Consider the following 16,836-nt stretch of genomic DNA (forward strand, 5'->3'; position numbering starts at 1 on the left):
TATACGCAAACCTAAGAGGACTTGGAGAGAAGTAGAGAAGGCACATCACCTCGGGACACTGGGACCAAAAGAATGACAGAGCAGTGAGTTCTCTGGGATTTCTCTTTGCCTCATATATCCCAGAGTAGGTACCGGAGAAGCCGGCAACCCAAACACCAATAGGCACAGACAAAAAAGAAGTCTCCAATGCAAATAAAGTCTGCTCTCTCTATCAAAAGAACCAAGAAAGGGGCAGTCTAGAAAGATGGAAAACTTAGAAAATAACTGCTCGACTGCAGCCAAACACTGCAGAAAAACCCACGGCCACATGCCAGCAAAGACTGAGTGGAGAGCAAACAAGTACATGAAAAGATGTTCAGAGGTCACTATACACCCATCAGAACGCCTACAGGAAAGCAGAATGACACACCAAGTGTGGGCAGAAATGCGGAACAACTGGATCCCTCCAACACTGCTGGTGGGAACAGACAGAGCTGCTCTGGAAAACAGGATGGCAGTTTGGAAGAAAACAAAACAAACCACCACTAGCACACAACCCAGCAACTGCCCTCTGGGCATTTATCCAGGAAAAAAGGAAAACTTACGTTCACACAAATATGTGTACACTACTGTTTACAGAAACTGTATGCGTAATAGCCCCACACTGGAAAGAACTCAGGTGTTCTTTTTTTTTTTTTTGAGACAGGGTCTTGCTCTGTTGCCCAGGCTGGAGTGCAGCAGCATGACCGTGACTCACTGCAGCCTCGACTTCCCAGGATCAAGTGATTCTCCCACTTCAGCCTCCCAAATAGCTGGGACCACAGGCTCAGATGTTCTTGAAGAGGTACATGGTTAAACTACGGTTTGTTTGTATCCACACCACGAATACTACTCAGCAACAAAAGGGATGAACCACTGATACATGTGATGAGCTCCATGAATTCCCAGAGAATGATGTAAAGAAAAGAAGTCCCTGAAAGTTACATACTACACAATTCCACTTATAATAACACTCTTGAAATAACAAAATTATAGACAGGGAGAGCAGATGAGTGGTTGCCAGGAGATATTTAGCCAAGCAGTGAATGGGGGTAGGAGAGAAGTAGGTGTGGCAACACGAGGGCTCCTGGGGGTGGGAAGGTTCTGTATCTGGACTATACCAATGTTAATATCCTGGTTGTAGTACTGAGATGTATTTTCCCAAGAGGCTACCATTTGGCGAAACTGGGTCTTCGTGTGACTCTATGATTACCTCACAGTAAGGAGTTTAATTAAAAATTTCCAATAAAAATAATCTTCTATACCCAGTAAGGCTACCAGCAAATATGAGAGTAGTAAGGTTTATCAGCAAACAAAGACATTTTCAGACTTGAAAGCTCTGAAAGGATTTATTCCCATTATCCCTTCTCAAGAAGCTAAATTAAGCAGAGTGTGGTGCCCTATGCCTAATCCCAGCACTCTGGGAGGCCAAGGCGGGAGGGTCACTTGAGCCCAGGAGTTCAAGGCCAGCCTGGGCAACATAGTGAGACCTTGTCTCTAATTAAAAAAAAAAAAAAAGAAGCAGTTACAATAGCACGTGCTCCATCAAAACAAGCAAGTAAACTGAAGAAGATTACAACACAATATGGGAGATGGGAGGTCTAAGCCTAGATTCCTGGCTTGTCTTGCCCTTTTGCTGATGAAGTTTCTGCTGCTCTCTGCAGACCTGCTGTCTGCTAAGGACACTCATCCCATCCCCACAGTAGCTGACCAGAGCGAGCCGAGAAGCCGTGTACTACAGCGCAGCCCCTCTCCTGACAAGGCTTCCTCCCGAAGTCCAATGGACCTGGCTCACCGACAGGCCCTCCAGATGGAGGACGCCCTGTGTGTGCAGGACTCACTCCTGACCCTGCTCAGTGACCTCCTGAGTGGGGCACCTACAAATTCTCATGAAAGCACAAATCAGATTAGGATCCAGACTCTGTTCAACCTGTCTTCCCCTAGGAGTCTTCATCTGATACTACCAGCAACACTGCCCCTTTGCATGTTCAGTTAGATTTGTGCCTGTTTCTCAGTTTTTAAAATTAAACAAGATATTGTTAGGGATACACACATAGATGACAGATTTATGAAGAAGACTAATGAAAAAATCAACACAAGAATCAGGACAGTGGCTGCCTCTAGGGGGAAAGGGGATACAACTGAGGAGGGATATGCTGGAAACTTCTGTAGCAGTGGCAATGGTTGATTTCTTGGCTTACGATGGTGGTGCGTGGATGTTCATTCTGTAATATTTTGGATTGCATATGTGCATTTAGTATGTTCTTCTATGTGTGTGATATGTTTAATTTTTGAAGTAAAAACACACAGAGGAATAAACGGGACACAGAGGATGAAGCTTTTGCTGTATGGCCCAAACGACAAGTGCGTAAGAGTCACAGAGAACCAAATTTCAGCACAGCCTAAGGTCACACCTTCTTAGCGATAAATGACCATGAAATGGATTCCCTCAGACAGTAGTGACTATCCCATCACAGAGGGTGTGTGTAAATACACTGGACAGTTCCTCAGTGGAGATAGTAGAGAGGAGCCAAAAGCATCAGCTCCGGGGAAAAGATCCTTCAAATCCCAAGATTCTGGGATTGTATGACTTGAAATCTTTACGACAGACAAAAAGTCTTGGCCTTCTAACGATATACCCACAGCCCTTCTAACCTGAGACTGAACACTACATCATGAACGGTGACAGAATGCACACAGGTTTCACAGAGTATTCTGTTAATGTGAGCATAGGGTGAACTATCAGAGTTGGAAAAATGAGGCAATTGCAGCAGCAGCTGGACTAAATCTTTTAACAAGCTTCTTTACTCCGATAGTGCCTACAGTCTTGAAAACACTTATGGAGTGAACAGAAAAAGGGAACCGCATTTGAAAACCATAGCCTGCATTCAAGCTAACACGTGAAACTAAAGTAGCTATATGTTGATTCATATGAGCAGAATATGTACGTGCATCATACTCATCTTCTGCCCTTGGAAGGGCTGACATCTGGCTAGAGAAAAGTACCTTTGAGGGCAGTCCAAACAAATACACATAAGACTCTGATCTTTCAGACAGAACTTCTCCACAATTACATATTTTTTTTCAGTTCTCCTCCAAACTCCACACAAAACAGGCATTTCCTAGCAAAAAATATGGTATAATATACAGGTAGACAAGCAAGTATTCATTCATTCATGTAATGAAGTTAAGCCTTAACAGTCCAGGTTGGTTGCTAGATCTAGATCAATTAGAACAGGCAAACATCCACTATTCTTCCTAAGAAGGAAACACATACCTCAATTTTTGGAGTCTATCCATTTCTTCGGCTTTGAGCTCATTCAGTTCCTTTGTTCTTCTAGAAGTTTCAGCATCAAGCCAGTCAAGCCTAGAGAACAGTATCAAGAGTCACCCCAACTCACCTCAAGGCAGAGTAAGGACTCCCCTGAGCTCCAGTCTTGGCTCCCCACTTGGCTTCTTAAGTGACTTCACAGTCTTTTAAGGAGGCAGAAAGCCAACACACATAAGGAGTGTAGCTAGGCCTAAATAATCTCTATTTATCATAATGTATAGAGATGTAGAACAGGCCTGCTTACCTTTTCCTGCCTCAGGAGCAAATATTTACCTCTGTTTTTGCATGTTGTCAATTTCCTTGGCTTTTAATTCTTCTAGTTCCTTCAATCTTTTGGAAGTTTCAGCATCAAGCCAAGCGAGCCTAGCAGACAGTCAAGAGTCAAACCAATTCTGCCTCGACACCGCAGGGTGCCATCATCACAGAAACAGACCAGAAGTCAGGATCCCTGCAGAGCACCAATCCTGGCTCTATTAAGGTACTCAGTAGGTAACATAACCTCTCCGTACCCCTAAAGCTCTCTAGAACGTGTTCCATGTCAAAAGACATTGATGCACAACGCAATGAGAACCTGTCTCAAAGGTTCTCAAGAAAACTAGCTATCACTTGTACTTAGGGTTTCTTATTAGACTCAAACAAAACCCTTGCTATACCTTCAAGTTTAGACCAACAGTGAGCCCCCAGGAGCCATACAGGCATAGTGAAGTCAAATAAAAACAAAAAGGAAAAGTTAACTGTGAACAACTCTGTTGTATGTAAAAGTGCTTTGATTCCTTTGGTTTTGGATATATGAATATTGTCAAATTATTTAATGGACTGCTTTCATTTTTACTTTCCCATAATTGTAAGAACAATTTCAGCCAAATGAATACAGAGAAACCTGTTTTCACTGCTCTCTTCCTATGGAATGTTCTCATCTCATTTCCCATATTGAAATCCTGCCTGTTCTTCTGGTCCTAGTTTAATTTCCATCTGCATCCATGAAGCCTAGACCTCTGCAGCAAGAAGTAACGCTCTCCCCTTTCTAAACTCTCTCAGTTCCTAGGTTACATACCATGTTCTATCTTAAATTATAGTTAACTACATAACTTCTCTATTGACTATAAATAAGCAAGGGCTGGGATTATGGCCTTTTTGCCCTTTTTAAAATCTCCATAGAGCTCATAACAGTGTCATATACAAAACTAGCAACTGATATATAATTGACACATATATAATTTATGAATGAATAAGAAAAAATAGAAGAGCTCACTATAAGCTACATAGTTTGACTGAAAACTTTAATAAACTACATTTTATGTATTCTATTTTTAAAAATAATCTACATTTTAAATAACCAACTTTAAACACAGGAAAGAGAAGAAAGGGATCACTTCCACGTCTATGTAAAAGGAGCTCTTTAATTCTCAAAGATCTGAAAAACACCAGCACAAACCTGGCTGCTTCGTGCTCAACAGCACCTGTCAGGTGACTTTCCTCTTGAGGACTTTCTGGCTGGAGAGGCTCTTTGGTGGCATCTCTGGGGCTAGATTTCACCTTTAGCCATGCGGCACTGAAAAAAATAGAAAAGCATACCTTTGTCATCATTCGCTCTGTATCCAATGACTCATCCAAGTAGGTGCCAGCTCAGAGACGACAACAGCATTAAATTAATGGTGATCTGTAGCACGGGGCCCTACGGTAGAAGCTGAATGTGAAGAAAAGTAAGATCCTCCTGCACTCAGGTGCAGTGTCAAAGGGGAGAAATTCTTCTTTGCTTCAAAGAAGCCATCACCATTTTAAATGAGAAACAGTGATCAATTACAGAATATTGGGTGAGTGTCAACAAAACTCTGTTATAATATATAGATTTGGATCACTAATTACATTTCATATTATAAGGCAACTCTGTATCTTTATAAGGCCCAACAGCACTGTGAGCCTGGAAGCCTCACCCACCCTGCTCTACCCACCACACATGCACTCTAAAAGACAGTCCACTGTACATTTGGTCTATAATACAAACTTCAACCATTGAGCTTACCAACTGAATGTACATCTCCATATTAATACTTGTATACAAAAATACAGAAAACAGAATAGAGTAATAAAAACAAAAAAAGCACATTATGAAATCAGAAGACCTGATTTTAGGTCTGGCTGTTACATGAATAAGACATTAAATTCTCTAAACATTGTTTCCTTAACTTGAAAATGAGAGTGGATGGATGAGCACAGCCATTCCTTCACATTCACCTGGAATCTTAGGGAGCTTCTCTTCCACCGGGCTGCTCACCCTGACTTCTGATGGCTCCAAAGACAGAACCCTGCAATCACCCATCTTCTCCCTTGTTCTCCCCTGACATCACTGCTTTTTACTTCTTCCTTTTTTCCGTCCCACCTCCTGGTCCTTTCCATTGTGTTTTCAAGAACTACTGTCTCACGGTAAACAAGCTCCCCTTTATCTTCAACCGATTTCCCCAAAGATTATTTCCACCTAACCGGACCCTGCTCCTCTCCTCTCTAACCCTGTGGAATGGCAGCTTCTCATTCTAATGTGCTCTGAATGGGGATGACAAGACAGTAACGTCAACATTACCCTAATTGCTCCCTGCAGCTTAGACAGTGTTGGTGAGATCTATATGGCTTTATAGTTCATAATTATCTTGACTTAGGAGTTAGAATTATTTTAATATATTTATTTACTCAGCAAAGATTTACTGAATGCCTACTATGTGCCTAGCACTGGACATTCAAATATAAAAAAGACACAGTCCCTGGCCTTAAGTTACTAGAATCTATTGGCAGAAGAGACAAGTGAAGGGAAGCCCACCATCTTCCATACAATCACACATGTCCCAGTGTTGGGGTGGCCCATAGAAGGGTGTTCCAACCACAGTCAGGCAGAAGAAGGAACCAACAAGCTTCCAGACAAAGACTTCTCATGTATGACTCACCCAAAAAAGCATTTCTGTTTAATGGAAAAAATTAAGGCTACTACTTCATTTGCTCCTTATAAGCTATAGGTTGCCTTTGATATGTGGAGGAAAAAGAGAATCACATACACAAATGGTCCCTTGAGTTTTCACATACCATTTAGGAGACGCTGGTGGCGATGTGGGGTTTGGGGGTATCCATGGTGCCTTGCGGTCTTTCACAGGCTGCCGGTTCATTTTTAATCTGGATGAAACTGTTGTCTGCTGCACTCTGCTTTTACTGTGAATTTGGCTTTGTCTACTTCTTTCAGCTTTGCGGAGTCCCTGTGAAAGATAAGTAAGAATTATAAAGCCAAACAAGTATCAAAGAAACTATGGTTTCAACCTCTGACTCACTGAAGCTCCAAGTTCTCCATGTTATTCATGTATCAATTCAGAAAAACCTGAGTAGAAAGCACTGTGGCAGAAATTTGGGGGAGGGTGTAAATTTCATTGAAACAATCATGGTAGGGGGCGGGGTGGAGGGTGTGGAATTGAAATCCCTGGCTCTGCCTGACACCTTTAAACATATAAACAATATATAAAATACATTTTTATTTATTTACAATTAGTTTCCTAAACAAAAAAAATTCGTATCATATTGTTAAATTATTTTTCTTTTTTCTTCTCTTTTTTTGTTTTTAAGAGACAGGGTCTCACTCTGATGCCCCAGCTGGGGTGCAGAGGTATGATCATAGCTCACTGCAGCCTCAAACTCCTGGGCTCAAGTGATTTTCCTGCCTTAGCCTCCTGAGTAGCTGGGATCACAGGTGTGAGATACCATGTGAAATAACAGGTTTGGCTAATTTTTTATTTTTTGGAGAGCCAGGGTCTCACTGTGATGCCCAGGCTGGTCTAGAATTTCTGGGCTCAAGTAATGTGTAAAACATTCTTCGTTAAAATACTTAACCTCTCTGGGCCTTAGGTCTAAATAGAATGAATACAGCTACTTAAAAAATGTTATCGAGAATGAGGCTCTGTCTCTGGAGAAGAGCTCCCATTTGAATTCTTACAGGTTCAACCTTGACATCTCGATGATTCATGGCCGCCCCCTGCCATAGAAGTTTGGGAAGAAACAGACTTGATCCTAATCCATTATCTGTCAATATCTTGTGATAAGTGCTAACTCTCCTTTTCGGAGGCCACCTGAAAATAAACAGATTTGCTACAGAAGCCTTTGGGCAAAGCCACCAAATGTCACTAATACAATAAGGGTATTCGACCAGGAGGTGGTCTTTTGGCCAGTTTTCCACTGATAGGGCCATAAGTAAGTTTTAAACAGAAGTTTAAAATATAACGTAGTTTTAAACCAAGTTGTACCCTGCTGGCTCCCAAAGCCATATTAGAAAGCATTCACCCTAGGATGCCCTTTTAATATGCAGTAATTATTCTTCATCGATATTTATCTTCAGTAGGAACTAATTTTTTTTTTTTTTCTTTAAGACAGGGTCTTACTCTGCTGCCCAGGCTGGAGTACAGTGGCTCGATCATAGCTCACTGCGGCTTCAAACTCCTGGGATCAAGTGATCTTCCTGCCTCAGGCTCCCAAATAGCTGGGACTACAGGCATGAATTACCACACCTGGCTAATTTTGTTTTTAGTAGAGATGGGGTCTCACTATGTTGCCCAGGCTAGTCTTAAACTCCTGGCCTCAAGCAATCCTCTCGCTTCCCAAAGTACTGGGATTATAGGCCTGAGCCACCACACCCGGCAGGAACCAAATCTTAATCCCCTCAAATATCACACTTCCAAATCAGAAGTGGAAAAAAATTGAATTTTAAAATCTCCTGCCCAATTAGGATATTGGTATCATATTAGTTAGGATCTTACCAAAGCAGGAATAGAAAGAATTCTCTATTCTAGTAACAATATTAAAAATTGTTATGTTTTGTAAAATATATGAACGACTTAAATAGCCAGACTCAAGGACTGTTAGCATCCAGCTGCCTGAGAACTGGCTCCACCGCATACCAGTTTCTGTGGCCTTGACAACGTCAGATTAATACGAATGGGCCAAAAGAAAGGAACGATTTCATACTTGCTGCCGTGCTGGCGCCAGTGTATCTTTCTTCCTAAATGGCACATTCTCAGTCACAGGCTGCTTCTTCACTGCTTTTGTTTTTGCCACGGCTAACACCTCGTCTTTGAAGCTCGCACTTTGGTCTAGAATAAATGGTCCTTCTTCCGGAAGGACATCCGCATCTAATACATCAAGCTCACTCTGCAACCTCTGGGCCTCCGGAAGCTCCGCAGCAGGCTGGTACTTACCTACGTGGAGATTTTTGAAGAACGAACTGAGGAAAATGCTATTCAAATCAAATCTCTGAGAATGATTAGCTATACACAGATAGGCTCCAAATATCTATCCTAGCCTTGCTGAGAAGCAGACGTTTTGTTGTCAACACTGTTCTTCCTCCTATGAATATTACGGCGGGTTTATAAGCAGAAACCTAGGTATCACGGCTGACTGCCTGAATCTTCGCTCTCATCTTTACTCATTTACCTGGTCCCTTTGATCCTCATTCTAAAATAGCTCTTACATTTATCTCTGCCCTTCCTTCCCTTTTGCTATTACCCAAGGTCAGGCTTGCAGTATCTTGTGACTAGAATAACAGTGTCTCCTAACTGATCTCTTGTTTATCTTCACACTGTCTTCTGGCTACCAAAATTGTTCTTCTCAAATGTAATATTTAAAAGTCACTTCTGGCCAGGTACGGTGGCTCACGCCTGTAATCTCAACACTTTGGAAGGCCGAGGTGGGTGGATCACCTGAGGTCAGGGGTTCGAGACCAGCCTGGTCAACATGGTGAAACCCCATCTCTACTAAAACTACAAAAATTAGCCGGGCGTGGTGGCAGCCACCTGTAATCCCAGGTACTCGGGAGGCTGAGGCAAGAGAATCATTTGAACCTGGGAGGCAGAGGTTGCAGTGAGCCAAGAAGGCGCCACTGCACTCCAGCCTGGGGGACAAGAGCGAGGCTTCATCTCAAAAATAATAAATAAATAAATAAATAAATGTCACTTCTATACTCAAAACCTTCCATGGGTCCTAATTTGATAGAGAATAAAGTCTGAACTCCATATAAGACATTTAACCTGCAATGGGAAAGGAAATAAAGCTATCTTTATTTGAAAATGAGACAATACAGAAAATCAAAGAGATTGTACAGAAAGACTATTACAGCTGAGAAGAGGGGTCAGCAAGGTTTCCAGATATAAGAAGATGAAAACAGAAAATCAGTATTATCTCCACATATCAAAATAACTAATAGAAAATATAAGAGAAAAAAATCTCATTAACATGACAACAAAAACTATAAGGCATGTTGGAAGAAATCTAATGACAGAGGTATAAGGCTTTTACAGAAAAATTTAAAGGGTAAAGGACATGAAAGACAGTCTAAATAAATTGTTTTCATGAATGAATAGACCATAACGATGTCAGTTCTCCCCCCAAATAATCCATAATTTCAAACGCATATTCAATTAAAGCCCTAGCAGATTTTTTTTCAAGGATCTAAATAAGTTGATCCAAAATTCATACAGAGTAAAATCCCAATAGCCCAAATAACTTTGAAGAACAACCAGCGAAGTGGGGAGTTGGTGGAGGCAGCAGTCTTACTTGACCAAAGATAAAGTCTTAGTGAGAAAACATTAAAGGCAGTGTGGGAGTGATGCAAACACAGGCAGAAATCAATGAGACTTCATGGATGTGACAAAGGCAGCATGATAACTCAGTGAGTATGAACTACACTGTTCAAAAAACAGTGCTAAGACCACTAGCATCCGTAGAGAAAAACATAAAACAGAATCCTTGCCTCGCATTGGACACTTAAAGTCTAAATGGAATGAAGACCTAAATGTGGAAAGAAAACTTTAAAGCTTTAATTAGAAAATACACGAGACAATCAGTATGACACCAGGGCAGAAGTGACTTTCTTAAGCTCAAATGTAATACTGACATATTTGAACTTAATTGAACCAAACTACAACTTCCATTTGACAAAAAGACATCCTTAAAGTCAATAGACAAGCCAAAGTCTGGAAGTAGATCTGTGTATAATTAACATAGGACCAATATCCAGACTATATAAAGAACTTCTACAAACCTATAAGACAAATAAACAATCCAATAGAGAAACAGACAAAAGATAGAAACTGGCAATTTAGACAGAAAATCTGAATTGTCAATAAAAATAGGAAAAGATGATTGACTTCACTAGAATCAAAAATATTCAAACAATGAGGTATTTTAAATCCATAAAAAGATGTGGAAAAACAAGTACTCTTACAGACTACTAGCATGGCAGTAAATTCCCCAACTACTTTGGAAAGCAACTTGATTGCTATGGTAAAGTTGAAGATTCCTGTACACTGCAACCCAGCAAGCTCACTCCTAGGTATATACTCAGCCTAAAGGAACTCTAACATGTGGACAGAGGAAGCCAGGAACACAGATATTCACTTCACTTCATCACTGTTTATAAAAGCAAAATACTGGGAACAACCAAAATATCCATCAATAAGAGCTGAGAAATAAACTATGGTATATTCATTTAAGGGAAACCTATACAGCAGTAAAATTAATAAATTAGAATTCATGTGTCAATGTATCAATATGAAAAAACCTTACAAACATAAGTGGAGGGGGTAAGCAAACTGCAAAATGATGCATACGGTAAGATATTTACATAAAACAATACTATATATGACAGATACACAAGCAGTACAAATGTAAAAACAGAATGGGTCTATAATATAATAACAATAGTAACTTCTAGTAAGGGAGAAAGAGAATGGAATGAGGAGAAAAATACAAAAGGGGCCCCAACTGTACTGTCATCCGGTTTCACTTTCCTCAATTTCAGTTACCCCTCATCAGCCCTGGGTCCAAAAATATTCAATGGGAAATTCCAGAAATAAACAATTCATACGTTTTATTTTTATTTTTTTATTTTTATTTTTTTTTTGAGACGGAGTCTTGCTCTCTTGTCCAGGCTGGAGTGCAGTGGCACGATCTCGGCTCACTGCAATCTCTGCCTCCTAGGTTCAAGCAATTCTCCTGTCTCAGCCTCCCGAGTAGCTTAGATTACAGGGTGCATCATCACGTCCAGCTAATTTTTATATATTTAGTACAGACAGGTCTAAAAATATAAGACCTGTCTTATATTTTTATAAGACCAGCCAGGCTGGTCTCAAACTCCTGACCTCAAGTGATCCACCAGCCTCAGCGTCCCACAGTGCTGGGATTACAGGTGTGTGCCACCACGCCTAATTTTTGTATTTTTAGTAGAGATGGGGTTTCACCATACTGGTCAGGCTGGTCTCGAACTCCTGACCTCAGGTGATCCACCCACCTCAGCCTCCCAAAACGCAGGGATTACAGGCGTCAGCCACCGCGCCCCGCCCATAAGTTTTAAACTGTGTATCCATGCTGTAGACGCTCCCTGCCTGTTAGTCACCTAGCAGCTGTCTTGGCGATCAGAACGACTGTCTCGTATTGCAGTGCTTGTGTTCCAGTAACCCTTACTTGCCTTCACAATGGCCTCAAAGAGCAACTACAGCGATGCTGGCAATTCAGATATGCTGAAGAAGCTGGAAAACGTCCCCTTTCAGCGAAAAGGTAAAGTTCTCCACTTAATAAGGAAAGAGAAAAAAAATCATATGCTGCTATTACTGAATCTAGTAAGAATGAATCTTCTTTTCGTGAAATTGTGAAGAAGGAAAAAGAAATTCAAAGCTAGTTTTGTTGTCACACCTCAAACTGACAAGTTATGGCCATAGTGAGTGATACTTAGGATGGAAAAAGAATTAAATTAGTGGCTGGAAGACATGAACAGAAATGTGTTCCAAATGACAGCAAATGAGCTAGGTGCTATCCTCAGTTTTGGGTATCCCACTTTGGGGTAAGTTTTGAAACGTATCCCCTTGGATAAGAAGGGACTACAGGTTGAGCATCCCAAATCCCAAAAATCCAAAATCCAAAATGCTCCAAAAGTGGAAACTTTTTGAGCACCAACATAATGCTCTAGGGAAATGTTCACTGGAGCCTTTTGCATTTCAGATTTTCGGGTTTGGGATGTTCCATCGGTAGGTAGAAAGTAAATATTCCAAAATCCAGAAAATGTTTAAATCCAAAGCACTTCTGGTTCCAAGTATTTTGGATAAGGAATGCTCAACCTGTGCTGTATTTTATTTCTAAGAAACAAAATTCTGAAGTAATTAAAGCAAAAATGTTAAAATTTATTAAATTTAAGTAGTGGATATACAATATTATTCTTTTTATTCCTTTCTGTATATTTTAAATATTTCACAACAAAGGAAAACTACATTCGGACTACTTTAACAGTCAGTCAAGGGTCAGATTTCCTGTCACTACATCCTTTAATTAGGTACTTATCAAAGCTACAGAAGTTACACAGGGGCCGGGCGCAGTGACTCACGCCTGTAATCTCAGCACTTTGGGAGACCGAGGTGGGCAGATCACGAGATCAGGAGTTCAAAACCAGCCTGGTCAATATGGTGAAACTCCATCTCTACTAAAAATACAAAAAAATTAGCTGGGTGTGGTGGTGTGCACCTGTAGTATCAGCTACTCCCAGTCTGGGTGACAGAGCGAGAGTCCATCTCAAAAAAAAAAAAAAAAAAAAAAAAAAAAAGAAGTTACATAGCAAGGAAATATAAATCAGAAGAAAAGAATGGTAAAACTAAATCCTTGGAGGCAGGTGGATCATGAGGTCAGGAGATCGAGACCATCCTGACTAACCCAGTGAAACCCCATCTCTACTAAAAATACAAAAAATTAGCCGGGCATGGTGGCAGACACCTGTAGTCCCAGCTACTCAGGAGGCTGAGACAGGAGAATGGCGTGAACCCAGGAGGTGGAGCTTGCAGTGAGCTGAGATCGCACCAATGCACTCCAGCCTAGGCAACAGAGCAAGACTCCGTCTCAACAGAAAAACAAAACAAAACAAAAAAAAATCCAAAATCCTTGGTCTGTAATTTATTTAACTCCCAAGCTTATATACATCAAAGCAACTCTGACTGTAGGTCCTGATACCTTTCCAGTAATGATTTGCATAAATCAGCATGTAAACACAGCATAAGTTTTAGGAGTGAGTTTGAGGATACTGCTGGTAGTGGGAAGGGAGCCACCATCCTCATCGCTGACAAGTTACACTAATGGAATCAACCAATGCAAGAACAGTTCAGAAGCTGCGAAAAAACTGCACCAGCCAACTCTGATGTAAATCACAAGACAGCTGATCAAATCAGGCTCAGGCGTATACTCCGAGTGAAGAGGACACAGGGAGGGTTTTCCATCCCAGTGGCTCCCCAGGGTATTTTTTCAGGGGTGGGTGGGGAAGAGAAGACCTTAGGAAATCAGAATGGAAGAACTGGGTAGAGTGATACCTAAGACAGAAATAGGAAAATGTAACCTTCTGAAATCCAGAGAACAAGAAAAAACAACAAATATAAAATAAAACTAGGAGGGCTACCAAAACCTTAAGTGTTTTACTCAAGGTTCCCAAGGAGTGGCAGAGCCAAGTCTTCTGGCTTTCGGTCCCACGTAAGTCCCATTCATTCTGCCTTGTCAGGGACCATAGAGCTGTTCCCCATAAATACGTTTTCCAGACAACTGAAGTTTACTTCTCTATAGCCACGCAAAACTCCTTGGTTTTTTTCTGAGACAGAGTCTCACTCTGTCGCCCAGGCTGGAGTGCCGTGGTGCGATCTCGACTCACTGCAACCTCCGCCTCCCGGGTTCACACCATTCTCTTGTCTCAGTCTCCCCAGTAGCTGGGACTACAGGCATATGCCACCATACCGGCTAATTTTTGTATTTTTAGTAGAGACGGGGTTTCACGTGTTAGCCAGGATGGTCTCGATCTCCTGACCTCATGATCCGCCAGCCTCGGCCTCCCAGAGTGCTGGGATTACAGGCATGAGCCACTGCACCTGGCCCAAAACTCCTTTTAAAATAGCCACCAAAGATTTGTTTCCTTAGTTAGAAAATGCCTAACATAATCTAGCCTTTTCTTAATAACTTAGTGCTATTATTAAAACTAAAAATGCCACCTTAGATTTTTACAGCATTTAGCAACTAGATAATTTGCCACTTACAACAACTAAGTCAGTCACAAAACACAAAGACTATCCTTCCCATTTTATAGATGAAAAAATTCAGGCCGGGCGCGGTGGCTCACACCTGTAATCCCAGCACTTTGGGAGGCCGAGGCAGGTGGATCACCTGAGGTCAGGAGTCCAAGACCAGCCTAACTAACGTGGTAAAACCCTATCTTTACTAAAAATGCAAAAAATTAGCCAGGCAGGGTGGAACGTGCCTATAATCCCAGCTACTCCGGAGGCTGAGGCAGGAGAACCGCTTGAACTCAGGAGGCAGGGTTTGCAGTGAGCTGAGATCATGCCACTGCACTCCAGCCTGGGCGACAAAGCAAGACTATGTCTCAAAATAAATAAATAAATAAGATTCAGACAGATTAAGTCAACCCAGATTCACAAACTGGCAGAGGTGGGCCTAGAATCTAGGTCTCCTTGGTCCAAATTTCTCCCCTCTGCCTCCCAGCTTTCCTACATTTGTTCCTGTAATGAGTTTTAGGTTAGCAGGTTTTCCAGCTTCTCTCTGAAACTGGTCTCCATTTTTCACTAGTCAGCTGATGAGCACCTCAAATCTTCTAACTCCTTTAGCAAACACTTCTCTGTGTGCTGGCCTGGAATGTTCTCTCCATTTCCTCCAGTCTATCAAAATGAGCTCCCTAGCACCCCGAACTCAAGTTACTATGATTTGCTACTCAGAAATCTTTTCTTATTCAATTACATTTCTTCATAGAGTCTTTCAACAAGCACTTAAGTGCCTAACTATGTGGCAGATGCTGGGCTCATCATAGAGGACGTAAGGACAAATAAATCTGATACCCACCCTCAAGGAAAAGGCTGGCAAAGGCAGACTTCTAAATTAGAAGGAAGACACTATATTAGTTTTACCTGCCTACCAACGAAGGAGAGCGAACATCCCATTAAAGTGAATAAATATCTAATAGTAAATGAACAAATTAGGTTTTTACTGTAATATAATAAAAAATAAATATCTGGTCTCGAGCCCAGTTTCTGGCCCAGAGCTCCTAAAACCCTTCTAATTTCCCTAGCATAGGGGCGCTAGGTTCATCTTTTTTTCCTAATATTTGGTCTTTAACCCCAGTACCTGACACAGAGGTCTTATCCCTTGGAATTTCCTGGCTAAGGAAGCATTTTTCTTTTTTTTTTCTCTAATGAGGTGACTCTTGGAGCTGGTCACCAGAAAGACCATGCCATGATTAGAAGCTTGGAACTCCCAGTCCCATCCTCCATCCTACAGGAAGGGGAGAGGGGCTGGAGATTGAGTTCATCATCGATCATGCCTATGTGATGAAGTCTCCATAAAAATCCAAGAACTAGCTGGGTGCGGTGGCTCACGCCTGTAATCCCAGCACTCTGGGAGGCCGAGGCGAGTGGATCACCTAAGGATGGGAGTTCAAGACCAGCCTGACCAACATGGAGAAACCCTGTCTCTACTAAAAATATAAAATTAGCCGGGCAAGGTGGTACATGCCTGTAATCCCAGCTACTCGGGAGGCTGAGGCAGAAGAATCACTTGAACTCGGGAGGCGGAGGTTGCGGTGAGCCGAGATCGCGCCACTGCACTCCAGCCTGGGCAACAAGAGCGAGACTCTGTTTCAAAAAAAAAAAAGAAAAAGAAAAAAACAAATCCCAGAACTGCAGGGTTTGAGGAGCTCCCAGGATAGCGAACATGTGGGGGGTCCTGGAGGGTGGCTCCCCTGGAGAGGGCATGGAAGCTCTGTGCCCTTCCACATATTACACTTTGTCCTACACATCTCTTCCATCTGGTTGTTCATCTGTATCTTCCATAATACCCTTTATGATAAATGGGTAAACATAAGTAAAGTGTTTCTCTAAGTTCTATGAGCCATCCTAGCAAACCCCAGGAGGGGGTCAAGGAAGCCCCAATTTTATAGCCTGTCACTCAGAAGCATAGGTCACAACCTGGGACTTGTGACTGGTGTCTGAAGTTGGATTGTCTTATGGGACTGAACCTTAACCCGTGGTATCTGACTCTAATTCCAGGGAGACAGTGTCAGGACTGAGTTGAATTACAGGATACCCAGTTGGTGTCCCCTGGAGAATTGTTTGGTATGGCAAAACCCTACTCATTTGGTGTCAGAGGTGAAGTATTGACAGTCTTAAGTAAGTAGGAAAAACAGTTTGGTTTTTCCTGTCTCTTACAGTTACACTTGTGGTAGAAGTGGAACACTCAATTATTTAGGTTCCACAGAATAGTGGCAGATTGAGAAATAAATCAACTGAATTCTGGACTGATAAATATAACTTTCAAATCAATGAGGAAAAAATGAAATAAAATTTTGATTAATGTAGTAAATTACAACAAAGAAAAAAACTTTGGCAAATGAAACATAAAATCAGGCAGAAAAAAGTTCAAATATGTCATTAATCTCA

The 16,836-nt window shown here is 41.6% G+C and overlaps 1 protein-coding gene and 1 long non-coding RNA gene across 41 annotated transcripts in view; one reads left to right on the plus strand and one right to left on the minus strand.

Annotated features, from left to right (window-relative positions):
- The window catches only part of KIAA0753, a 64,377-nt gene that overhangs the window by 25,779 nt on the left and 21,762 nt on the right, over window positions 1-16,836 (minus strand). For 36 of the 40 annotated variants that reach the window (XR_013406029.1, XR_013406032.1, XR_013406026.1 and 33 more), the window contains 5 exons: window positions 8,342-8,571; window positions 6,422-6,588; window positions 4,785-4,901; window positions 3,623-3,712; window positions 3,296-3,385 (listed from right to left, as the gene is read on the minus strand). Coding sequence is in view for 32 of the 40 variants with exons in the window: in XM_077970131.1 (XP_077826257.1) it covers window positions 3,296-3,385; window positions 3,623-3,712; window positions 4,785-4,901; window positions 6,422-6,588; window positions 8,342-8,571 (694 nt within the window). In the remaining 8 variants the exon portion in view is untranslated. Of the gene's footprint in view, window positions 1-3,295; window positions 3,386-3,622; window positions 3,713-4,784; window positions 5,037-6,421; window positions 6,589-8,341; window positions 8,572-16,836 lie in introns of all 40 variants that reach the window. The other 4 variants (XR_013406031.1, XR_013406030.1, XM_077970112.1 and 1 more) reach the window with 2 other exon arrangements.
- LOC144335300 (uncharacterized) lies at window positions 13,653-15,644 on the plus strand. Its single transcript, XR_013406051.1, has 2 exons — window positions 13,653-14,017; window positions 14,891-15,644. It is a non-coding gene; the product is annotated as an uncharacterized LOC144335300 (long non-coding RNA).

This window comes from Macaca mulatta, chromosome 16 (genome assembly GCF_049350105.2).
Source record: "Macaca mulatta isolate MMU2019108-1 chromosome 16, T2T-MMU8v2.0, whole genome shotgun sequence".
Lineage (NCBI taxonomy): Eukaryota > Metazoa > Chordata > Mammalia > Primates > Cercopithecidae > Macaca > Macaca mulatta.